General features: G+C 42.5%; 2 protein-coding genes and 1 long non-coding RNA gene across 8 annotated transcripts in view; 1 reads left to right on the forward strand and 2 right to left on the reverse strand.

The window, feature by feature from the left end:
- ARHGEF3 (Rho guanine nucleotide exchange factor 3) overlaps positions 1-5,226 on the reverse strand; it is a 121,050-nt gene extending 115,824 nt beyond the window's left edge. For 2 of the 4 annotated variants that reach the window (XM_080996789.1, XM_080996788.1), the window contains exon 1: positions 5,053-5,226. In XM_080996789.1, coding sequence (XP_080852915.1) covers positions 5,053-5,090 — 38 coding nt within the window. In that variant the 5' untranslated portion in view covers positions 5,091-5,226. Of the gene's footprint in view, positions 1-1,803; positions 2,514-5,052 lie in introns of those variants that run through there. The other 2 variants (XM_080996791.1, XM_080996787.1) reach the window with 2 other exon arrangements.
- Positions 5,227-10,843: 5,617 nt separating this feature from the next.
- The window catches only part of LOC308472199, a 32,965-nt gene continuing 24,547 nt past the window's right edge, over positions 10,844-19,261 (forward strand). Inside the window, exon 1 of the long non-coding RNA XR_013983338.1 lies at positions 10,844-10,952. This is a non-coding gene — a long non-coding RNA (uncharacterized lncRNA). The remainder of the gene's footprint in view (positions 10,953-19,261) is intronic.
- Positions 14,606-19,261, reverse strand: part of IL17RD (interleukin 17 receptor D) — a 58,437-nt gene continuing 53,781 nt past the window's right edge. For all 3 annotated transcript variants that reach the window (XM_080996776.1, XM_080996775.1, XM_080996777.1), the window contains exon 13: positions 14,606-18,317. In XM_080996776.1, the coding sequence (XP_080852902.1) occupies positions 18,202-18,317 (116 nt within the window). In that variant the 3' untranslated portion in view covers positions 14,606-18,201. The remainder of the gene's footprint in view (positions 18,318-19,261) is intronic.

The raw sequence follows: 19,261 nt of genomic DNA on the forward strand, positions 1-19,261 counted from the left end.
TCTTGCCAAGACTGCACCTAAACCTAGGACTTTTGGAAGCAACCAGGTGGTGCCAGAGTACTATTAAATCCTCTACTTTTATATAAAATCTGGTGGTGTATTATAGCACCTTAAAAACTAACAGATTGACAGAGAAATCCAGACTATAAGAAGCCAGTGTAAATTACCCATGGGTAAATTATATTAGTGTAATTTATCCCTATTTAGCAGCTGGGATACTTTGTGAATAATGGCAGGATATTAATTTAATAAATAATTATTTTAAAACGATCTAAGCCTGGCAGAGGGAAAACAAGCGTTTAAAACAGAGTTTGACTTACACTACCTTTTCTGCCAGTGTAAATTCTGCTGGGTTGCTAGGTTACGTGGCCAAGCTGAATTGAGTTTGGAATAGGGGTAAGTTCCTATACCGTGTACCAACCCTGCCAAGGCCCCAGAACACCACTTCTTCAGGACCTATCCTGGCCTTGGCTCAGTCAGCTTCAGGTGAGCCAGGATGGCGGAGTTGAGGTGTCCAGCTGAGCTGAGGTGTCCAGCTGATGAGCGACAACCAGAGATCCACCTATTCCAAACTCCACTCATCCCGGCAGATCTTGGTTTTGGATTTCTCCCTTACTGTGGCATAAGCTTTTCTGGACTAGAATCCACTTCAGTCATTTACACAAAGTGCTAACCATAGAAGTGCTGCCAAAAGGACAGGAAATGCAATAGGCATCATCTGTGTGACATTTTTGTGCAAAACTGAAGAAGCATATAAGACTGTGTTCACCATTATTATTATTATTATTATTATTATTATTATTTATTGTATTTATGAATCACCCTTCTTTGACCAGAGCCCAGGGCAATACACAAACAAAGGATTAGCAACATGATTACAGCATTACAACTACAAAATTAAAATATTCATAAGGTAACACACAGAGAGAGAGAGAGAGAGAGAGAAGGGGGGGGAGAGAGGGAGCCCTGTTTAGGGAAGTTTTTAATGTTTGATGTTTTATTGTGTTTTCAATATCCTGTTGGAAGCTGCCCATAATGGCTGGGGAGGCCTGGCCAGATGGGCGGGGTATAAGTATAATAATAATAATAATAATAATAATAATAATATCATCTCAGATGCCCACGTTCCCAGGTAAAGCAGTGGGAATGGAAATGGAGTATCCTGGGAAAGCGTATATGTGGCTGGGCCCCTCAAAGTGCACGCCTGTGGCTGGTGGTGATGCGCTGCCACCCCTTGTTGCAGCACCTTTCTTTTTGATGCTGAGCTGCCCTCCTTTCCCCTGCCCGGCAGTGTCTCTTCCTGCTGTGGTGCATGGCTCCCATCTCGTGGAACGGCTCCCAGGTCCTCTACCGCAATGTCATCTGCCCCTGGTTTCTGAAGCACCACCAGACCGTCGACAGCGTCCTCAGCGGCCAAGCTGCTCACGTTGCGTCCACCGTCTCCAGGGAAGGTAATTGTGTCAATTATGGCTATGGATTTTCTATCTGTGGTTGCATCGTGTTTGAATTCCGGAAAGCTGCTTAGAGAGAGAGGGTTTGGCCCTTTTTAAAAAATGATGGCCCTAAAAGCCTTTTAAACAGGCAAGATGAATGACGGCAGCTGAGCTGCAGACGTGCCTTTAAGGGTTTAAAATATTCCCAGGGGGGTAAAAGCTGTTCTAGGCAAACTCTGAAAAGCAACGATCCTGGAAATTTGTCATGTGTGTCCAGACCAGTGCCGGATTTATGTATAAGCTAAACAAGCTATAGCTTTGGGCCCCACTCTCTTGGGGGCCCCCAAAAAAATTAAAGAAAAAAACACACCTGGAAAGCAACCATCCTGGAAATTTGCCATGTGCGTCGTGACTCTGCTCTGCTCTTGTGCCCAAGCAGTCGAAGGCCTGGTCTCCTTTTTCTTTCGCAATCTCTCGCTCTTTCTTCTGCAGCTTTTCATTCCCTCTGCTCTCTTCCCCTTCCTTTGTCTTTTGTCTTCTTAGTTCTGCAATCTCTGGCTGACAGCTGACCTCCACCTGTGTGCCAGGCAGCTTTCCACCACCGTCTTTACTCACAAGTAGGTCACCCTCCCCAAAGGATAACATCAGCCGTCATCATTCAAGAAACCATGTATCTCAAGTGGCTTTTTAAGGGGCTCAAGGCAGGGAAGATACGATGAGTGTTTATTAAGATTTCCTTAAAGCTTTCTGTCCACAATGCAACAAAATAAGAGAAAACAATCTAAATTAAAAACTAAAGCAAAGAGAGAAGAGAAAAGAAAAAGACCCAAGGAAGAGAAGAGAAATAAAAATGACTTGTGATTTTCCATCTCTCAGTTACATAAAAGACTCTAGAATGAGACCCAACAGATCTATTTTCGATTAGGCGATCTTTTCCCAATCTTCTGACCCCAATATAATTAATTTTCCTTTTTATTTCTTATTAATAAATGTCAGCAATAGTTTTCCTACTCCCAGATAGGCTTGATGAGCGTAATATGCCCCTCACTTTCCTCTGCAGTGGGGAGCACGTGCTCCTGTCTCTAAAGATAAATCCATTATGAAGCTCCTACTATGTTCTCCCAAGTGAGTCCTGCAACAAATTGTTTTAATATATCCTCCTCACCTCAATAGAAACACCCATGTTCAGGGTGCCAGGCAGCCAGGGAACCATTTCCTACACCAGGATACTGTAAGATTTAAAGGGCTCCTGAAGGTCACTAAGCATGTTCAGTCCTCATTGGGCTATTTTCTTCCCCTCTTTAGGTTTTCTTAAAAACATGTTTTGCATTTCTGCATTTCTCAGCATGTACTTGAGAATGTTAGTACTTTGTTTTTCTGGGCCTAACTACACTTTAAATTAAATGTGGAGTGTGCAGAATCATCAGCGTTTCTCAGCAAGATTAATACTAAGCACTGGGGTGATTTTCAATGGCACCAATAGGAGCTTTTTTCTAAGGTAAATGTCGAAGGGGAGGTTATTTTCCTAGTAATTATGGCTGTTGAGGGCTTAAACTTTGCAGTCCTGATTAAAACAGGGGAGGTCCAGATATAGTAGAAGTTCAACTATTTTAGTGTATGTACTGTCCCAGAGTCTCACTGCGTTCAAGATTTAGATCCTTCCTTTAATATTTGCATATATTAGCAACAACAGATAGGAATATTGAAACATATTATTTCAGTATTCAAGACATGGCAGTTCAGTACAGAAGTCTTGAACCAAGACATGTCACTACAGATCCACTTTATTAGATAATAAGATGCTCATCAACAAAATATTGCAAGTATATGTCTGCCACACCTACCATAAGTCACTACAGCTTGTGTCATCTTAAAAAGATGACAGACCTGTATCATTTAAGTATCGATGTAAACTTTCAATCTGCTTTCAAGTGAAAGTACACGCCAATACAAACTAACTTGCAGGAACAGTCCACTTGATTTCACCACCTGAAGGTCCAATTTCTATTCATCCGATATAAGACAAAGTACCGTAAATCAACTGAGTCTTTAGGAAGTGTGAAATGTACTTTACTGTCACTTTTCAAATATTTCTAAGGCAGGTTAAGAAAAATGCTTAATTAAACAAGTTCTTTTGAAAGTCAGATAGCAAGCCAATTTGAGTCTTATTTTTTTAAAGAGAATTTCATAGAATCATAGAATTGTAGAGCTGAAATTTTATACCATTTAATTGTAAAAACCACTAACATAAAAGATATATTACTTTAAGGCTGCCTCTAATGCAGGGATGGGGAACCTCTGGCCCTTCGGATGCTGTTAGACTTCAGTTCCCATCAGTCCTAGCCAGTATGGCCAAAGGTCATGAATGATGGGAGTTGCAGTCCAACAGATTCCCCATCTCTGCTCTAACGGCTACTTCACACTATACATTCCGCAGCTGTGATGTTGCATGACCAAGTACAGGCAAATCTGAAGCCTTGTTACTTGTTCTGGGAACCACAACTGTTGACATGAAGCCTGTCAACATGTCTCTCGGTCTGTCATATTCATGCTGTCATAATGATCATGGAACTGGATCACATGAAGACATTCTTCATGTCAACCAGCCCCTATTCCCCCCCCCCCCCATTCCTGTACTAAGCATTCAGCCATGCCATTACTGTACTTAAGTTCTTTTCTTTTTTTTATCTGACATGCTTAGCCAGTGCAAAATAGTAAAAGAGCAAGAGGTGGTGGACTCTCCTTGGAGATTTTCAAGCAGAGGCTGGATGGCCATCTCTCATGTGTGACAGTTGAGATTCCTGCGTTGCAGAGGGTTGGACTAGATGACCCTCAGGTGTCCCTTCCAACTCTACAGTTCTATAACTCATCAAGGAGCAAACGAGAGGATAAACTAGGCAAACCTGCAGCAGCGCCTGTTAAAAATAAACTCATCTGATTTACCGAAAGCCTTCGTGGACAACAGCCTACTTTTATCAGAAAAGGGGGGAAAGGACGCTTCTTATCATCCTACAGCTGGTGACTAACGGGGATAACTCGTCAGGAATTTGCCGGCACTCCGAGCAGTTCCTGATGGAGGTAACCCCCCCCCCCCGCAATCTGCAAGCAGGAAGATGCCCAGCTCTGTCACTTCTTAGCCAAACCATTTGGCGATCGCCAGATACTATATAGCCTCCCTCTCTTCAGCCCATAACGGGTGTTTTCTGCATTCACAATAAAAAAGCAAGAGGGGTTGGGGGGGGGGGAGGATCTCCCCTTGCCAGTGTGAATCTTTTAAACCTTCCGTCCTCGGCACATGATTGGGGGTTTCCGAGAACAAGACGTCGCCTCTGTGGGGGGGGGGGGCGCCGCTTCTGGAAACGCTCTGGGCGGGTTGCTGCTTTTGTTTTGGTCTTTCCAGTGCCAGCGAAGTTCCCTCAGCTCAAGCTGAGCAAAAACAACAAAAAACCCTGATCTTTTTTGTTTTTGAGTTTCCACTTGACAGGCGGCGTCCCCGCCCCACTCTCGAAGCCCAAAGCTCTGCTCTCTCTCTCGGTTCAAATAAACTTCTGCGAAGGAACCGTCTCCCCGACCCCGCACAGCCTGTTGCTTCTGGCAGGCGGCGCACGGGGTCCCTTACCTGGCGCTTGGCGGCTCCTCTTCGTCAGCGCCCTGCATGGGAAGCTCCGGAGGAGGGGAGGCGGGAGCTACCGGCAGACCGACCTGGCAACTGAGGCGCGGGGCCGCGCGAGGTGCCGCGCGAGGGGCGCCGCTTCCCCACCAGCTCGGAAAGAAAGGAGAAGCGGGTCTGTCAGTCGGTCGGTCAGGCCCCGGCCCGGTGGGCGGGAGCTGCTAATGGAAAGCGAGGAGGCGGCAGGAGTGGCTTCCAGCCCCCTGTCAGGCAGCCGCGCGGAGCCGGGGGTGAGGGGGACTCCTGACAGGGCGGCCGCAAAAATAGGGAGAGAAGGGGAGGGGGGGAATGAAAATAAATCTGCTAACTTCACCCGCCGCCGCTGCCGCGGCTCCCTCAGTTCACACACGAGGCCCCGCCCCCTTGGCTCGGCTCCTGGCGCGCAGCGCCCGCCTCACGTTTGAAACAGCCGCGACGGCGGCCACGAGCAGAAACGCTCGCTTCTTCGCCTCACGCCTCTTAAGCTCGCTAACCGCGAGTCGGGGCCCCGGGCCAGCGCGGGCACTCGAGGTTAGAGCGTTCAGACGTGACGGGGAGCGCTTCCCCCCCCACCCCCAGCCGCTGTTGTTGGGGCCTGTATTCCGCTCTCTTTTGGCCTCAGCATTGCGTCGGTTCGGTCAACCGAAAAGGTTTTCCCCTCTCGGGAAGAGTTCCTCGTGGGGGTAACGGTAATATCCCTCCGTGTCGGAGTTGGGTTTCTGGAAAAGGGGGCGGTTCCCGCGAACACGGAAGTCGCGCCTTGAGCTTCCCAGAGCCCTTCTGCCTCGTCTCAAAATCGGGCGGGTGGGGGTCGCCGTCTTATTTATTAGTGCCAGGGGGAAATATGCCCTGAAGCTGAGGTCTTTTGGTGTGTTTCTAACCTCTGCTTTTCTTAAAAGTTCCGTGGTTTTGAATAAGGCTGGAGCAGAGGTTCTGGAACCAAGTGGGAGCAATGCTCACGAAACCAGGGATTTCTCCAAGCTGTATTTCAGAAGGTGTTAAAAGCGGGTCAGTATGAAAAGTACGCTCCTTTCCTCCCACAGAGATGCACTGTTAAGGGCAAAACTACACGGCTGGAGAAAGTGCAATGTGCCAGCCTACCTTTGAAAGGGAGATCTGATTCAAACATGCCCAAACTTGAGAGACAGATGCAGCAGAAAGTTTAAAAGGTTCAGCCCTGTTGACACCACACACTTGCTACGAATGATTCTACTATATTTACAAAGCTAAATGGTTAATAGTTTTGCCTCGCATATTTCAGTCCTTTCTTTGTACTTTCAAGTGGTGGCTGCATGTGCTGCGTTAAGGCATGCCAACAAATAAATTGAGTTGCATGCACTTATCTGCATAATGAAAAGCTTTTCAAAGTGTGTCAGCCATGAGCTCTCTCCCTCACCACTACTCCACCCATTGGCTAAACTGCAGCGATGTCATGGAAGGTTTGTGAACATTTCAGTTGTTCAGGATGAAGTTGTTAGCATTAGAATGCTGACAGTGCAGCTTCTGTAAGGAAATAAAGCTTCAGGAAATAAGAAGGTTAGGCAAGCAAATTTTGAAAGCTGGGAATTATAAACCAGGAAACAAGAGCAAGTAGGTTGAATAGAATTGGCTGAATTTTCCACATTGAACCATCTGGTCAACTTTTTTTCTACCCGTTACTGGAACAAGCAGCCTCGTCCCATAATTCTTTCCTTATAGATTCACTTAATGCAGTAAGACTTCCAGGTAAACTTTTATTTAACTGATGCAAAAGCAACGCCTAGGGTGGCTTACAATGTTTAAAGTTACAATTTCATAAAAACAACAGTTTAAAACAACCAAGGATACTGGCTCAACAGTTAAAACCAAGCATAGAAAATAATAATAATAATAATAATTTATTTATACCCCGCCCATCTGGGTGGGTTTCCCCAGCCACTCTGGGGGGCTCCCAACAGAATATTAAACAGAATAAAACATCAAACATTAAAAACTTCCCTAAAAAGCGAATTCTCTGCCACACACAACAAAGCCTGCTGGAATTCAAAGGTTTTTAGTAAACAATGAGATACAGAGCAGGAGAGAGCTAACCTTGGGACAATATGTTCCATAATCTAGGCATGGCAACTGAGAGAGCCCTCACAGTATGATTGGGCTATAAATCTGCCTTACATTTTATTAAAAAAATAATAATCAAAAGCTAATATGTAGTATGTTTACCCCATTTTTAGTTGAAAGCAAAGACATCAACAATTACTGTCCCTGAAAGGTTTATATAAAACACTTAGCATTTGTATAGGTCTTAAGGTAATTTAAATAATATTCATATTTCTCCATAATCCTTAAAGCAAGACATGGTCTGGATATGTGTGATGGTGCAACCTTGCTAAAGCTAGTAAGTGTAAGTCTGATCAGATGGGGAATTGCCTGGGAGTCTTAGGGATAATGCCTTTGAAGACTGTGGAAGACAGGTAGGATAAACATGTAATTTGACAGAGCTAGTCTGCTTTAAGGTAGGTTAATGCCATCACCCTCATATTGCAGAGATAACAGTGGCTTTAGTTAGACCACAATAAGAATCGCCAAACTAATACTTTGCTGACTTGCCCTAACTTTACTCAGACTCTTGCTAAATTCAGTGAGAGTTATGACTGCAGCCTTAGCTGTCACACTATACTGACTTAGTCTTTATTTCCAAAATGTTCTATCCTTAAAGCTACATATTTATTTATTTATTCAGCAGTTTTATCTTGCTCCTTAACAATAAATTCTCTGGGCAGGGTACAAATTAGAAATATAACCTAAAATGAAAACACCAGCTAAAACATCATTATCCTCAGAATAAAGCAGCATAAAACCAGTAGTGCCCAGGGTCTAAAAAGTACTCAGAAAGGTTTTTAAATGGAAAAGTCTGGGTTTAGAAGTTAAAAAGTAAATGACTGAAATCCCTCAATAACTGCTTTGGTGATTGCCCATAATCACAAGTTAAGCAGTAAGGAGGAGATCTAGGAAAAGATCAAGAGCTATATTTTTGGAAGTTCTGCTGAATGGACAATCCTAAAAGAATCCCTGGAGGACTGAAGAGAGTTTTAAGGTTAACTAGGAAGATAGAGGTCTGTGGTAGTTATGATTGTTGCTCCTATTTAAAATATATGTTTATAAGCCACCATTATGTACCATGCAGAGAATTAGGATAGAAATAATAATTTATTAAGTAAACATTTCTTCACACAGCCACAAGTGCAATGCAACATTCAGAAATGCATTATGAATACAATAGACAGTTCATTCTTTATGGTTTCAGTTCAACACTTGCTTCATCTCCATCCCTAATTACTGTGCAGTATACAAGCGTTACCCTAAATATACACTGTGGCTTCCTTTTAAACCAACTCCTCCTGCAACACCTTGGCATGTTTGCAAAGACTATAATAACAAGCAGCCAGCTTCCTTCTTTCATGACCAATGTGGTTTTACTGGAACATTCACAGGTTCTCAACAGTGCAATCCTAAATATATTGTTACAAAAGTTGGGTGCCTGTCCCTTTCTTTGCCAAGCGGTGGCAAGAGCCCATGGGGTCCCAGGCACACACACAAGGTCTGTGTCCCTTTGGAGAATAGAAGGCATGGCAGAGACTGTCATGCTTTAAGAAATATGGTTTATTCACCTATTTACACCTTCAGTCTGCACGAAGGGAGTCCAGATCTTACGGCTTATACATTTCCAGAAGCGGCAGTGCAGGCAACCTTCAGTCTGCCTCCTTCAAAGATGGATCCTAGCTCCTCTCCTTTCTTCCTCTCAGAAACCCCTTGCCTTCCCCCAGACCAGTTACCCTGGCAACCTCCCAAATCCCCAGTCTCTGTTCACACCTGGGGGAAGAAGTTAATGGCCCTCTATTGTTTCTCTGGCTCAGCCTGGTTGGTTTGCTGGCACAAGCCAACCCAGGAATTCCCTGTCTAGCACAACTCTGCAGTTTATGTTTTAATCCATATCCCAATTAATCAAAATCCTAGCATTATTCATTCCTAGGGTTTAGGGGGACACCCCCCATCTATAACAATATTAACTTTGAAGTAAATCCCATTGCTCTGTAGGAGAATATCTGCTTTGCATACAGGTTCCAACCCTGCCCCTGTAGACAGACATATCTCAAGTCACTTGGCTGCTAAAAGCATTGTCAGCTTGCTCTGAACAGGGTAGCAGTTTTCTAAGTCAAAAGATGGGAGGCAAATATCCTGAGCAACATGGTGGGAAGACCACTCCCCTTCCCAGGGAGTTGGAGTTGTAGGCGGGCATCCGTGACCTTCCTGTGCATCATCGAGACTCTAAGCTGCGTCACACCCTCTGGCTGACCAATCAGGTGATCCAGGGGGCGTGACCGCTGCAGGCGGTTAGGCATTGGGTAAGCCTGGTTCATGAAAGGGGAGGTTATTGCCTCCAACTGCCTCTCCTCGTTAAGGGTATCCCAATAAAGGGATCTGGGGTGTGTGGATCCTGTCTGAAGCCTGGGTGTGGGCCAGGGCCATGCCACAACCCCATCGGGGACCCTGGGGGATGCTCTTAATTTACTTATATCATACGGCTCCCCCTATCGGTGGTTGACCCTTAAGAGACTTCCTGCAGTTGACCTATAAGAGACTTCCTGCAGGCATGCAGGAGTCAGGATATAATTGGTTTCAACGAATGTCTAATCCAAACCACTCACATCTGTAACCAATAAAGCTGTGGCCTTATTTATCCCATTAGGTAAAGGGACCCCTGACCATTAGGTTCAGTCACGGACGACTCTGTGATTGCGGCGCTCATCTAGCTTTACTGGCCGAGGGAGCCAGCGTACAGCTTCCGGGTCATGTAGCCAGCACAACTAAGCCGCTTCTGGCGAACCAGAGCAGCGCATGGAAATGCCGTTTACCTTCCTGCTGGAGCGGTAGCTATTTATCTACTTACACTTTGACGTGCTTTTGAACTGCTAGGTGGGCAGGAGTTGGGACCGAGCAACAGGAGCTCACCCCGTCGCGGGGATTTGAACCGCCAACGGCAAGCCCTAGGCTCTGTAGTTTAACCCACAGTGCCACCCGCATCCCATATAGCCCATTAACTCAAAATATTTGTGTCCGTGTGTTTATTATCTAAGTGGAATGGTGGGCCCCTGGGCCTCGCCAGGCAGGTTACTTAATCAGAAAGCAATGCAAGGCAGAGGATACCCAAGGTCTGTCCAGTTTTAGTTCTAATTTTAATTCATTAACAAATATCCATCCCATTACTTTTCTCTTGCCCTGTCTTCCATCCTAACTCCAACATACTTCCATTTTGCACTGTAGGCTTTCAAAGTATAGGACTATAATACATGTGGGAGGGAGAGACTTGGCTCACCCCAATACACACAGTTTTCAGCCCAGGGTGGAAGGAGGCCAAGACACTGGAGCAGACCCGAGACTGGATTTAAAACACACACCCTGTTAGTCACAGACACCAAAAAGCAGCTCCACTTAGTTTGTTCAGAAGGCTTGGTGAAAATGAAAGTGTGCATGAAAATAAAAATGAAAGAAACCTGAAGAGCAGCTCAAAGACCACATTCAGTATTGCTTTCCAACACCAAAGAGAAGCTGGCTTGCAACATCTATATGAGAACAAAGAAATAAACAGCCAGCCACCATTCCAGCCCCCAAGTGGATAGACCGAACCTCATTGTTAATAATAAGAGTAAATCAAACCCCTAATAGTTTAGTTTATTCATGCTTTGACTGACGTGCCATCATAATGGTTGTCTCAAACTTTTCAGGATGTAGTAGACTTTACATTAACTTCATTCTGATTCACTGTTGGATAGTAAAAAATACAAACTGGGATTTTGGACATCTGGAAAATGGAGCTTTTGGCACAAAGAAAGGTATGTGAAGCAGCTTGTTATTCACATTGCCCAGGAGACAGCCTAAACTCTTTCTAACAGGTACTTTGCATGCCTCTCTCCTTACTCCCTGACATCTAATTATTTGCTTTACAAAAAGGTAGATCCTTAAAAACGATCTATGGTGAATCAAATAAATAAGAGTTTTATCCAGGTTAAAGTCATACTGCAGCAAGTCATTCTGTACACCATGGGCAACCAATGTGTTGTTTGCCTGCAACTCCCATGATCCTTTATGAGTGATCATGCTGGCTGGGAATGAAGGGAGCTGTAGTTCAATAATATCTGGAGGTCACCATGTTGGCTGTCCCCGATGTAGACTGTTAGCAACAAGCAACCCAGTTGAATCAGGATGGAAGGGAGAGAGAGATTGATCGCATACAATAGCACATTTTCATGAGTGAGTTGACAGATTTTCTTGTGTAGCATATTAGATACTTTCAAATATAATAACATAAGAGAAGCCTGTTGCTTCATCCTGTTCTCACAGTGGCCAACCAGATACTTATGGGAAGCCCACAAGGAGATGATCACAAGTGGAAAGTCCAGCAACTGGTAGTCAAAAGCATTACTGCTTCCAATCGCATAGGCAGAACAAGGCCATTGTGGCTAGTAGCCGCTGATAAGCTTTACCTCCATGATGGGCTTTTCCTCCATTAATTTGTCCAGAAGCCTAAGTCACCCTCCTGGTCTTTGTGTGCAGCCTCCCAGCCAGCACACATGCAGTTCTCCCCACTTCCTGCTGCTTCATCCCAGAACCCTTGCCAAATGCAACCCCCACTGCCGTTTACATCAACCCTCCCCTGGCAATCTCAGTTTCAAATGCCGCCTGCAAAAGGAGTTCATGGCTGAAGTAAGATCTGGTCTGATCTTTCTTGCAGTTCCCCCTATAAGTTGTTACTTGTCACCCCCTCCTTCTAGTTGATTTTTCTCAGCTGAGGTGCAGGTGAACCATCAGACAGGATTCTCCACTTGAACAACTTGCTATTTGTTTTGCCTCTCCGTTCAGCAGCAACCAGGTTGCCGAGACCAGATCTGCCACTGGTTGTTGAGTTTTGGCTTGGTGTATGGGCTTTGCATGTCAAAACCCAGCACCTTTAATTGTGCATAAAACACACATGCCTGCAGTGTGCCAGTAAGCAGACATATTACAAGTCATAAATAGTCTACTAAGTGAAGTTTTGCCAAGGTCCCAGGGTATACAGTCTGAAAGCTCATGAAGTCACCACCTTGCTGAAGCTAAGCAGATCTGGTTCTGGTCAGTGCCTGGAAGGATGTCTGCCTGCAAACCACACGTATACCACCTTGGATTCCATAGTGTAAGAAAGGTTGGACAGAAATGTAAGAAAATAGATAAATTATGAAAAATGACTTATCACCTTGTTTGCTGTAGTATGTTTGTCACCCACTTGGAACAAAGCTTGAATTGGGCTTGCCTTAGTAATTATTAGCATAAATACAGAGAGCATTTATTAAGCTCTTCAACATTTTCTCCCATTTTACTTGCACAAGTTTCATTTGCACAAGTGCCAAGGAAATAATGTTTATCAACAGAATGTATTTTATTTATGTCATTTCAAGGAGATACAACAGTATGCAACATAAACCCTGTTGTAATGCTAAAAAAAGGATCAAATAGTTAAAAAATACACATGCATATAAAATCTAATTTAAAAATGCAAGAAACACAGGATGAACTTTATGACATTTTATTCTGGTGTTAATGTCTAAAATATGGCAACATAAAAACTAAATTTATCCAAATATCAGCTACCGTCAAGAGCTTATATTCATGTACATAAACATGAAAACTGCTACATTTACTGAAGTGTTGACACATGTAGATACATCTTGCAGTTTTCAATTTACACACAAAAGAAGAATTATAAACATTAACAATTATTGTAACTCTGCATTTGTGTAATCTAAAAACAAAACCCAGAACACATAAGGGATTATGTTACCATTTGACAAACTTCAGTCTGTAGCAACAACACAACAAAAAATAGTAACCTATCCCCTAAAATGTACATTAACATTTTTGGCATACAAGAGTTTTTGTCGCAAACCTTACTGGGTTGCAGTGGGATAACAGAATTATGTAAGATTCTCTATTATATATTTGAGTCCTGAATACACAAGTAGCACAATCCAAACAAAAGTTAAACACATTTAAGTTCCCACTGATTTCAGTGTAAACATTAAAGCACATGTTTAACATGCTCCTCTTGAACTTAAAAGTGCCTGACTCATACCCAATGGTCACATCTGCACAACCTGGAATATGCATGAGCTAGCCTTGGACTTGTAGAAGAAGAAGAAGAAAAGTTTGGATTTGATATCCCGCTTTATCACAACCCGAAGGAGTCTCAAAGCGGCTAACATTCTCCTTTTCCTTCCTCCCTCACAACAAACACTCTGTGAGGTGAGTGGGGCTGAGAGACTTCAAAGAAGTGTGACTAGCCCAAGGTCACCCAGCAGCTGCATGTGGAGGAGCGGAGACACGAACCCGGTTCTTCAGATTACGAGACTACCACTCTTAACCACTACACCACACTGGCTCTTGTGCACTTCTAGCTCCTATGTTCTTGTCTCAGAGAGCCATGAGAAGTTTGGAAGTGCTCTTTCTGCTTTTAGTTAGCTATAGTTTGTTATATTGTCTGGACCAACAAACTGTAGTTAACATTAACTCTGCTATACAGTCGTATCTCGGAAGTCGAACAGAATCCGTTTTGGAAGTCGTGTTTGACTACCAAAACGTTCAGAAACCAAAGCGTGGCTTCTGATTGGCTGCAGGAAGCTCCCAAAAGAACGTTCGGCTTCCAAAAGAATGTTTGAAAACCGGAACACTCACTTCCGGGTTTCAATCATTCAGGAGCCAAAACATTCAACTCCCAAGGCATTTGGGAGCCGAGGTACGACTGTATTTAAAAGCCAACTCCAAACTGCTGCTTCTGAAGGCCTTTTTAAAAATAACCATAGATTAATGTTAACGCTAGACAGCATTCTCGAAGCTACAAACATGAGTCTGACCAAACTGCGGGAGGCAGTGGAAGATAGGAGTGCCTGGCGTGCTCTGGTCCATCAGGTCACGAAGAGTCGGACACGACTAAACGACTAAACAACAACAATGTTAACTGTAGTCTGTTGATCCTGAGAACATGACAAACTAAAAGCAGGAGTCAAAGCTTCAAAACTCCTCCTTCCAACAATGCAAAAGGGTGTGTATGTGCAAGCCTGAAGCTCACATGGGTTCATTATGGTTCACACACACTGTGATAAGTCATGGTTTAGTGTGTGGGGTGGACCAGCTCTTTTGTTTTCTGTGCTGAGTAGTCAACTTTTGGCATAATCCACCACGAGTTCCTCTAGTGCAAGTCTCATTGGAATTAGCAGAATTTACAAAGGGCCACAAGTTTTAATGAACCTTGCACAAGATTAATTCCAAGTAAATTTGTTCTTTGTCAAAAGTTCACCAGTCAAATTTCCTTGGGTACAATTTCAATTCTGAGATGAATAATTATGAGTAAAAGGGCAAAACTCAACTAAAGGCATGGATAAATATTTTGTAGGAGAACTTATCTCTTGGGGAAATAATCTTGGGCTTTTCATGGACTGTCTTTTGCTTGCTGGGATTGTTTTTAAACAAACAACCAATTTAGTAAGTGAGAAGTTAGCCAGAGTGGAACGACTTGCTTAGAAGAATCAACAAGCAAAAGTACATCCCACTGAAGTCAGAGAAGCTTCTTCCCATGGGAAAGCCAAAGCATATGGAGAAAGAGGATGGGAAGAAAATAAATCCTTGAACTGATTTGCTTTGCCCCTGAGTTTGCTCTTTGCTACCTGTGGGTAACTGCCCTGACAGCCACCATCCAAAACAGAATAGAGAATGCACCATTTTGCACTGAAGTTATGTCTAGTATGCGCATACATTACATTAAAGGCAATTAGCCTTCGTCTCAAATGTGTTTGCTCCACAGTCTTGCAAAGCTTTTCTTTTTTCAGTCCTACTGCTGTTTTCAATCAGCAGAGAAAATAAGTTAGGGTTGTCATACGTCCGGAATTTCCCAGACATATCCGGAATACTGGAGCCGGAAGCAGTGTCCAGGCAGAAATCTCAAAACTGTCTGGGAAAATCCGGACGTATGGCAAGCCATGTCTGCATTGTCGTTTTTGGCTATTTCCCTTAAAAATAGTCCAAAAACTCCATTTTCTTTCACTGTTTGAAATATGGCAAACCTAAAATAAGTTGCTAATTAGTTTTTGTTTACTTCCCATGGCAAAAGGCAGGCAACGTCCTATCATACAGCATGAGGGAGTGGGATGGTTTACCTACTGATGATACCCATTTCTATTCAGAACAACTGTCTAACAAAAGGGCTTCTTTTCTGGCCACTGATGCTAGATGCAAATGCACAAGAGCAGTTGTTGGGAGAGATTTTATTTTGGAAAAGAGAAGCTTGGAGAAGAGAGTCATTAAATCCCTGCATGCTTCTCTCCACAAACACTGATCTAAAGGCTCCATGGGAGAGAGAAAAACGCTGGGTGGGGGTTACAATGGAAAAGTAGTTGGCTGCGAGCGAGTTAAGCACCCACCCCCTAAAAGTACTATAAAAAAATAAAGTATACTATCATGCCTTGACATAAGAACTTGTAGGAGGAGTTCGCTGGTTATCTATAGTACCACTGTTGCTATTTCTTTCCCACCATATAGATGCTCTCTATTTTTATGGCTGTTCTTTGTCCCTAAGTAAGAAGTTATCTACTTTGGGTTACGGGGAAATAATTGGTGGTTGTTATCAATCACCTGTGTCAGAATAAAAGAACTGTACAAAAGAGGAATGGCAAGCTGGCTGCGATATCACCTTTTTCACACCGCTGGTTCTGGAAAAAATGATTTAGAACAAACAGAACAGCAGAAGAGAACTATGAAGTCTGGAGAAAGATCAAAGCAGTTATAGGCAATGCTTAGGCATTTACTTCTTGCTCTTTCAGGCTTACAAGCACATAAAAAATTTTTACCACCTGAAAATACACAAGCCAACCACATCAATTGAAAATATTTATCCTTCAAGTGTCTGAAAACTTGACATCTGTAAGGAAAAACTGCCAAATCTGTGACTGAATTGAAAATCTGAAGAATTCAAATAATTAATTTAGGGCAAGTGTAAGAACTTGTTGCTGAACTACAATTCCATTCATCCCTGACAATTGGCCATCCTAGCTGGGGCTGTTGTAGTCTAACAACATGGGGGGGGGGAGTTCTCTACTTAACTAGATATGGCATTTTCTGAACCCTTTCCCCAATTCACACTCCCCTCTCTCCAAGTGGAGTTTGCTTCTGATCTTGGAGCCAACTGGGGGGGGAAACTGGTGGGGGAGTGTTTTGAGAGGAACAGCATGTGCAGAGGCAACACTAATTGTTGAGAATAAAGCACCCTCTTTGTATCTGTTCGCAAGCACCCAATGTTCTAGCTGCTGCATCATCTAGCTGGACCTTCCATTCAAAAATTTTATTATGTGTTTTGCTATCCTAGTTTGCCAAGTTTGCCACTTGTCTTTAAATTTAAAAAAAAAATCACTGAACACATTTTACTTTGAAATTAAAGGAAAGCTGCCAGACAGAAGTGCCTTGATTGCTGTGGAACGAAAAGTATTATGGGGCAACTGCTTTATGAACTTTCAAGTAATCAGGATACACAGGCTAGCTTTCCAGCTGGTTAACACACAAATAGAAAGGAGCAGGCAACAGAATATGAACCATGGCAGGCAGTGCAAATTTTTTTTTTAAAAAAATAGCATAGTTACCTTGGGCAGAAATACCATTATTTACGGCAGTGATTGTTCAGCAAAATATCCTCTCATGTTTAAACCATTCAATAAAGTTTTCATTTCAGAATAACATCAACAGAGTTGCTTACTAAATTTGGTGTAGTTATTGTAATTAAACACTAACCTACCTTAGACTACAACAGTTTTAGGGCAATTGTGATCAATACATTTAATACAATTTGCAAAAGCTGTCTCTCAATGGACTTTGCTTAATGATTCCAAAGACTCTGAATATTAAATTCACATGTACATCCAGATTTTTTCCATACATTTGACTTTTATGCACTTGTATTTTTTGTTGTTGTGCTGCTGCTGCACATACAACTTGTTTAAAAAAATGTATATGCTTAATACATTTGCATCTTTTAAAAATACCAAACAAATGGGGAAAATAATGTATATATGCATGAACAATTATACAGTATATGTAACAAATCCATGGCACCAGTGTAAAATGGAGGTCATAACTTCATTAATATTTTCTGGGATTTTTAGTATGATGTTAAGGACACTTTGTCAGTTGTATAAAGCAAAGGTTCAGCTTTATAACAATTGCTTATAGTTCCCCCCTTCTTCAAAACCTAATGGTTTTACTGGACTATACATAGCATTTTAGTGTTTACAGGTTCAACTAAGAACATTTGCAGAGATTCAATTTTCCCTAATCAACAAATAATCCTAAAATGAAAGTCTGAAGAGAACTAGTAAACATAATTGAGTTTAAATGTAAACTATTCTCAAACTGAAATGGCAAAATAAAGATTAACATAAATATGTCCACAGGTTAATGTAAGACGCAAAAAATGTGACATGTTTTAATTTTCTACCAAAACACAATGGGGCAGATAAACATGAACGAAAAAAATGAGAGATTTCTTTTTTTTTTTTTAATAAAGTCTATCCTTTATAGAACTAGTCTTTGGCATTTTAACACTGAATTCTGCCCTTCCATCCCCCAATTCCTGCTGCAGACTTATTTTTGTGGAAAGTACTTTAGTATTTAAGAGCCAGAAGCATATATAACATAATGCACTGAATTATCAGAGTGCCAGACATTACTGGCAACTCATTTTTGTACTTCAAAATACATATTTCAGAAAGCAGACATGTTCAGTTTCTGTATATCTAACTTGATCATGAGTCTGGTTCTAGGAAGAACATTTTTTAATAAAAAAATCTTAGCTGTTACAGTATCAAAGCAGAAAATACTTTAATTTTTTTTAAAAGAACTATGTATAAAAATATACTGGCCATAAACTCTCCTGGGGAGCAACAGATAATCTGCTAGGAAAGTGTATTTTCCTTCAAGTAAGTCAAGTGGCTGTGATAACGCAGAGATTAATGCATACACAGAGGCTGTCGATGATAAAGTGGCAATGCGTAACAATCTTGCAGTGTGTTATAAAGGTGCGATCGCCTGCAGTTCTTCAGTGCGGATATGGCAGTGAAGTTCTGCTTTACATATTCCAGGCACTAAGGATTTGGTGGCAGCAAGCAAAGGAGGTTCTTCTTCTCCTACAAGGAAAAATGTAGGAAATGTCCAGTTATCCAATTAGTTTCAACTTCAATTCAAAATACAGTAAAATACAACATGCAAACAAGCTCTGAGTCCCAAAACAATTCCAGGAAAAGAAAGGAAGGCAGGAAAAGACCAGACTTTCCCTGATCCTTCTTTCCCCTGCCCTGTGATCTACCACCAACTGCCCCGTGGGAAGGATCCTAATGGCTTTTTCTATTTTGAATGCTGTATCCAACTCTGTACATGTGGATTTCCATTCGCGAAACAAGACTTCCCCTTTTTCTCCCCACACACCCTCAGAATCTGTTCTGGAAGGTCCTTCTGACTCTCTGCAGAAGGGGTTGCAGAGGAGAAGAAAGGAGGAAGTTCAGGATAATATGTAAAAATGGAGTGGTGGGGTCTGAGCTTCGGAGGGATACATAAAGTAAGACAAAAGGAGAAGTAGCATACAAAACCTAAACTTATTCAAAGCTGTCTGTAGACCAAAGCTGTGAAAAGGCTAGTTCTGTGTAAAAAAATCACAGGGAGCAGTTCTGATAGGTGAAAAAACCAATAACAAGATTAATCAGAGCTGCACAAAAGTCTGTGAAAAGCTCAGCACAGAAAAGCCTAACCCGGTGTAAATTTTAAGCAAGAATGAAGTCTAAAAGAAAGAAACAGCCACACCCAACTTATATGGGTGGCTGGGGGCGGAGTTGAAGTAAATATGGAATTCAGTGGAGAATTTAAAGTTTATTTTTGGTCCCTAGCATCCCAAAACCTCCTGCTACTTGTTGATATGTTTTTCTAATTACTGCATAGACTCATACAAGTTGGAAGGGACCCTGATAATCATCTAGTCCAACCCCCTGCAATGCAGGAATATACAGCTGTCCCTTACAGGTGTTGTCCCAATACATGGTGTTGTCAAGCACCATGCCCTAACCAACTGAACTATCCT

Source organism: Podarcis pityusensis, assembly GCF_964106645.2.
Source record: "Podarcis pityusensis genome assembly, chromosome: 2".
NCBI classification, from domain to species: Eukaryota; Metazoa; Chordata; class Lepidosauria; order Squamata; family Lacertidae; genus Podarcis; species Podarcis pityusensis.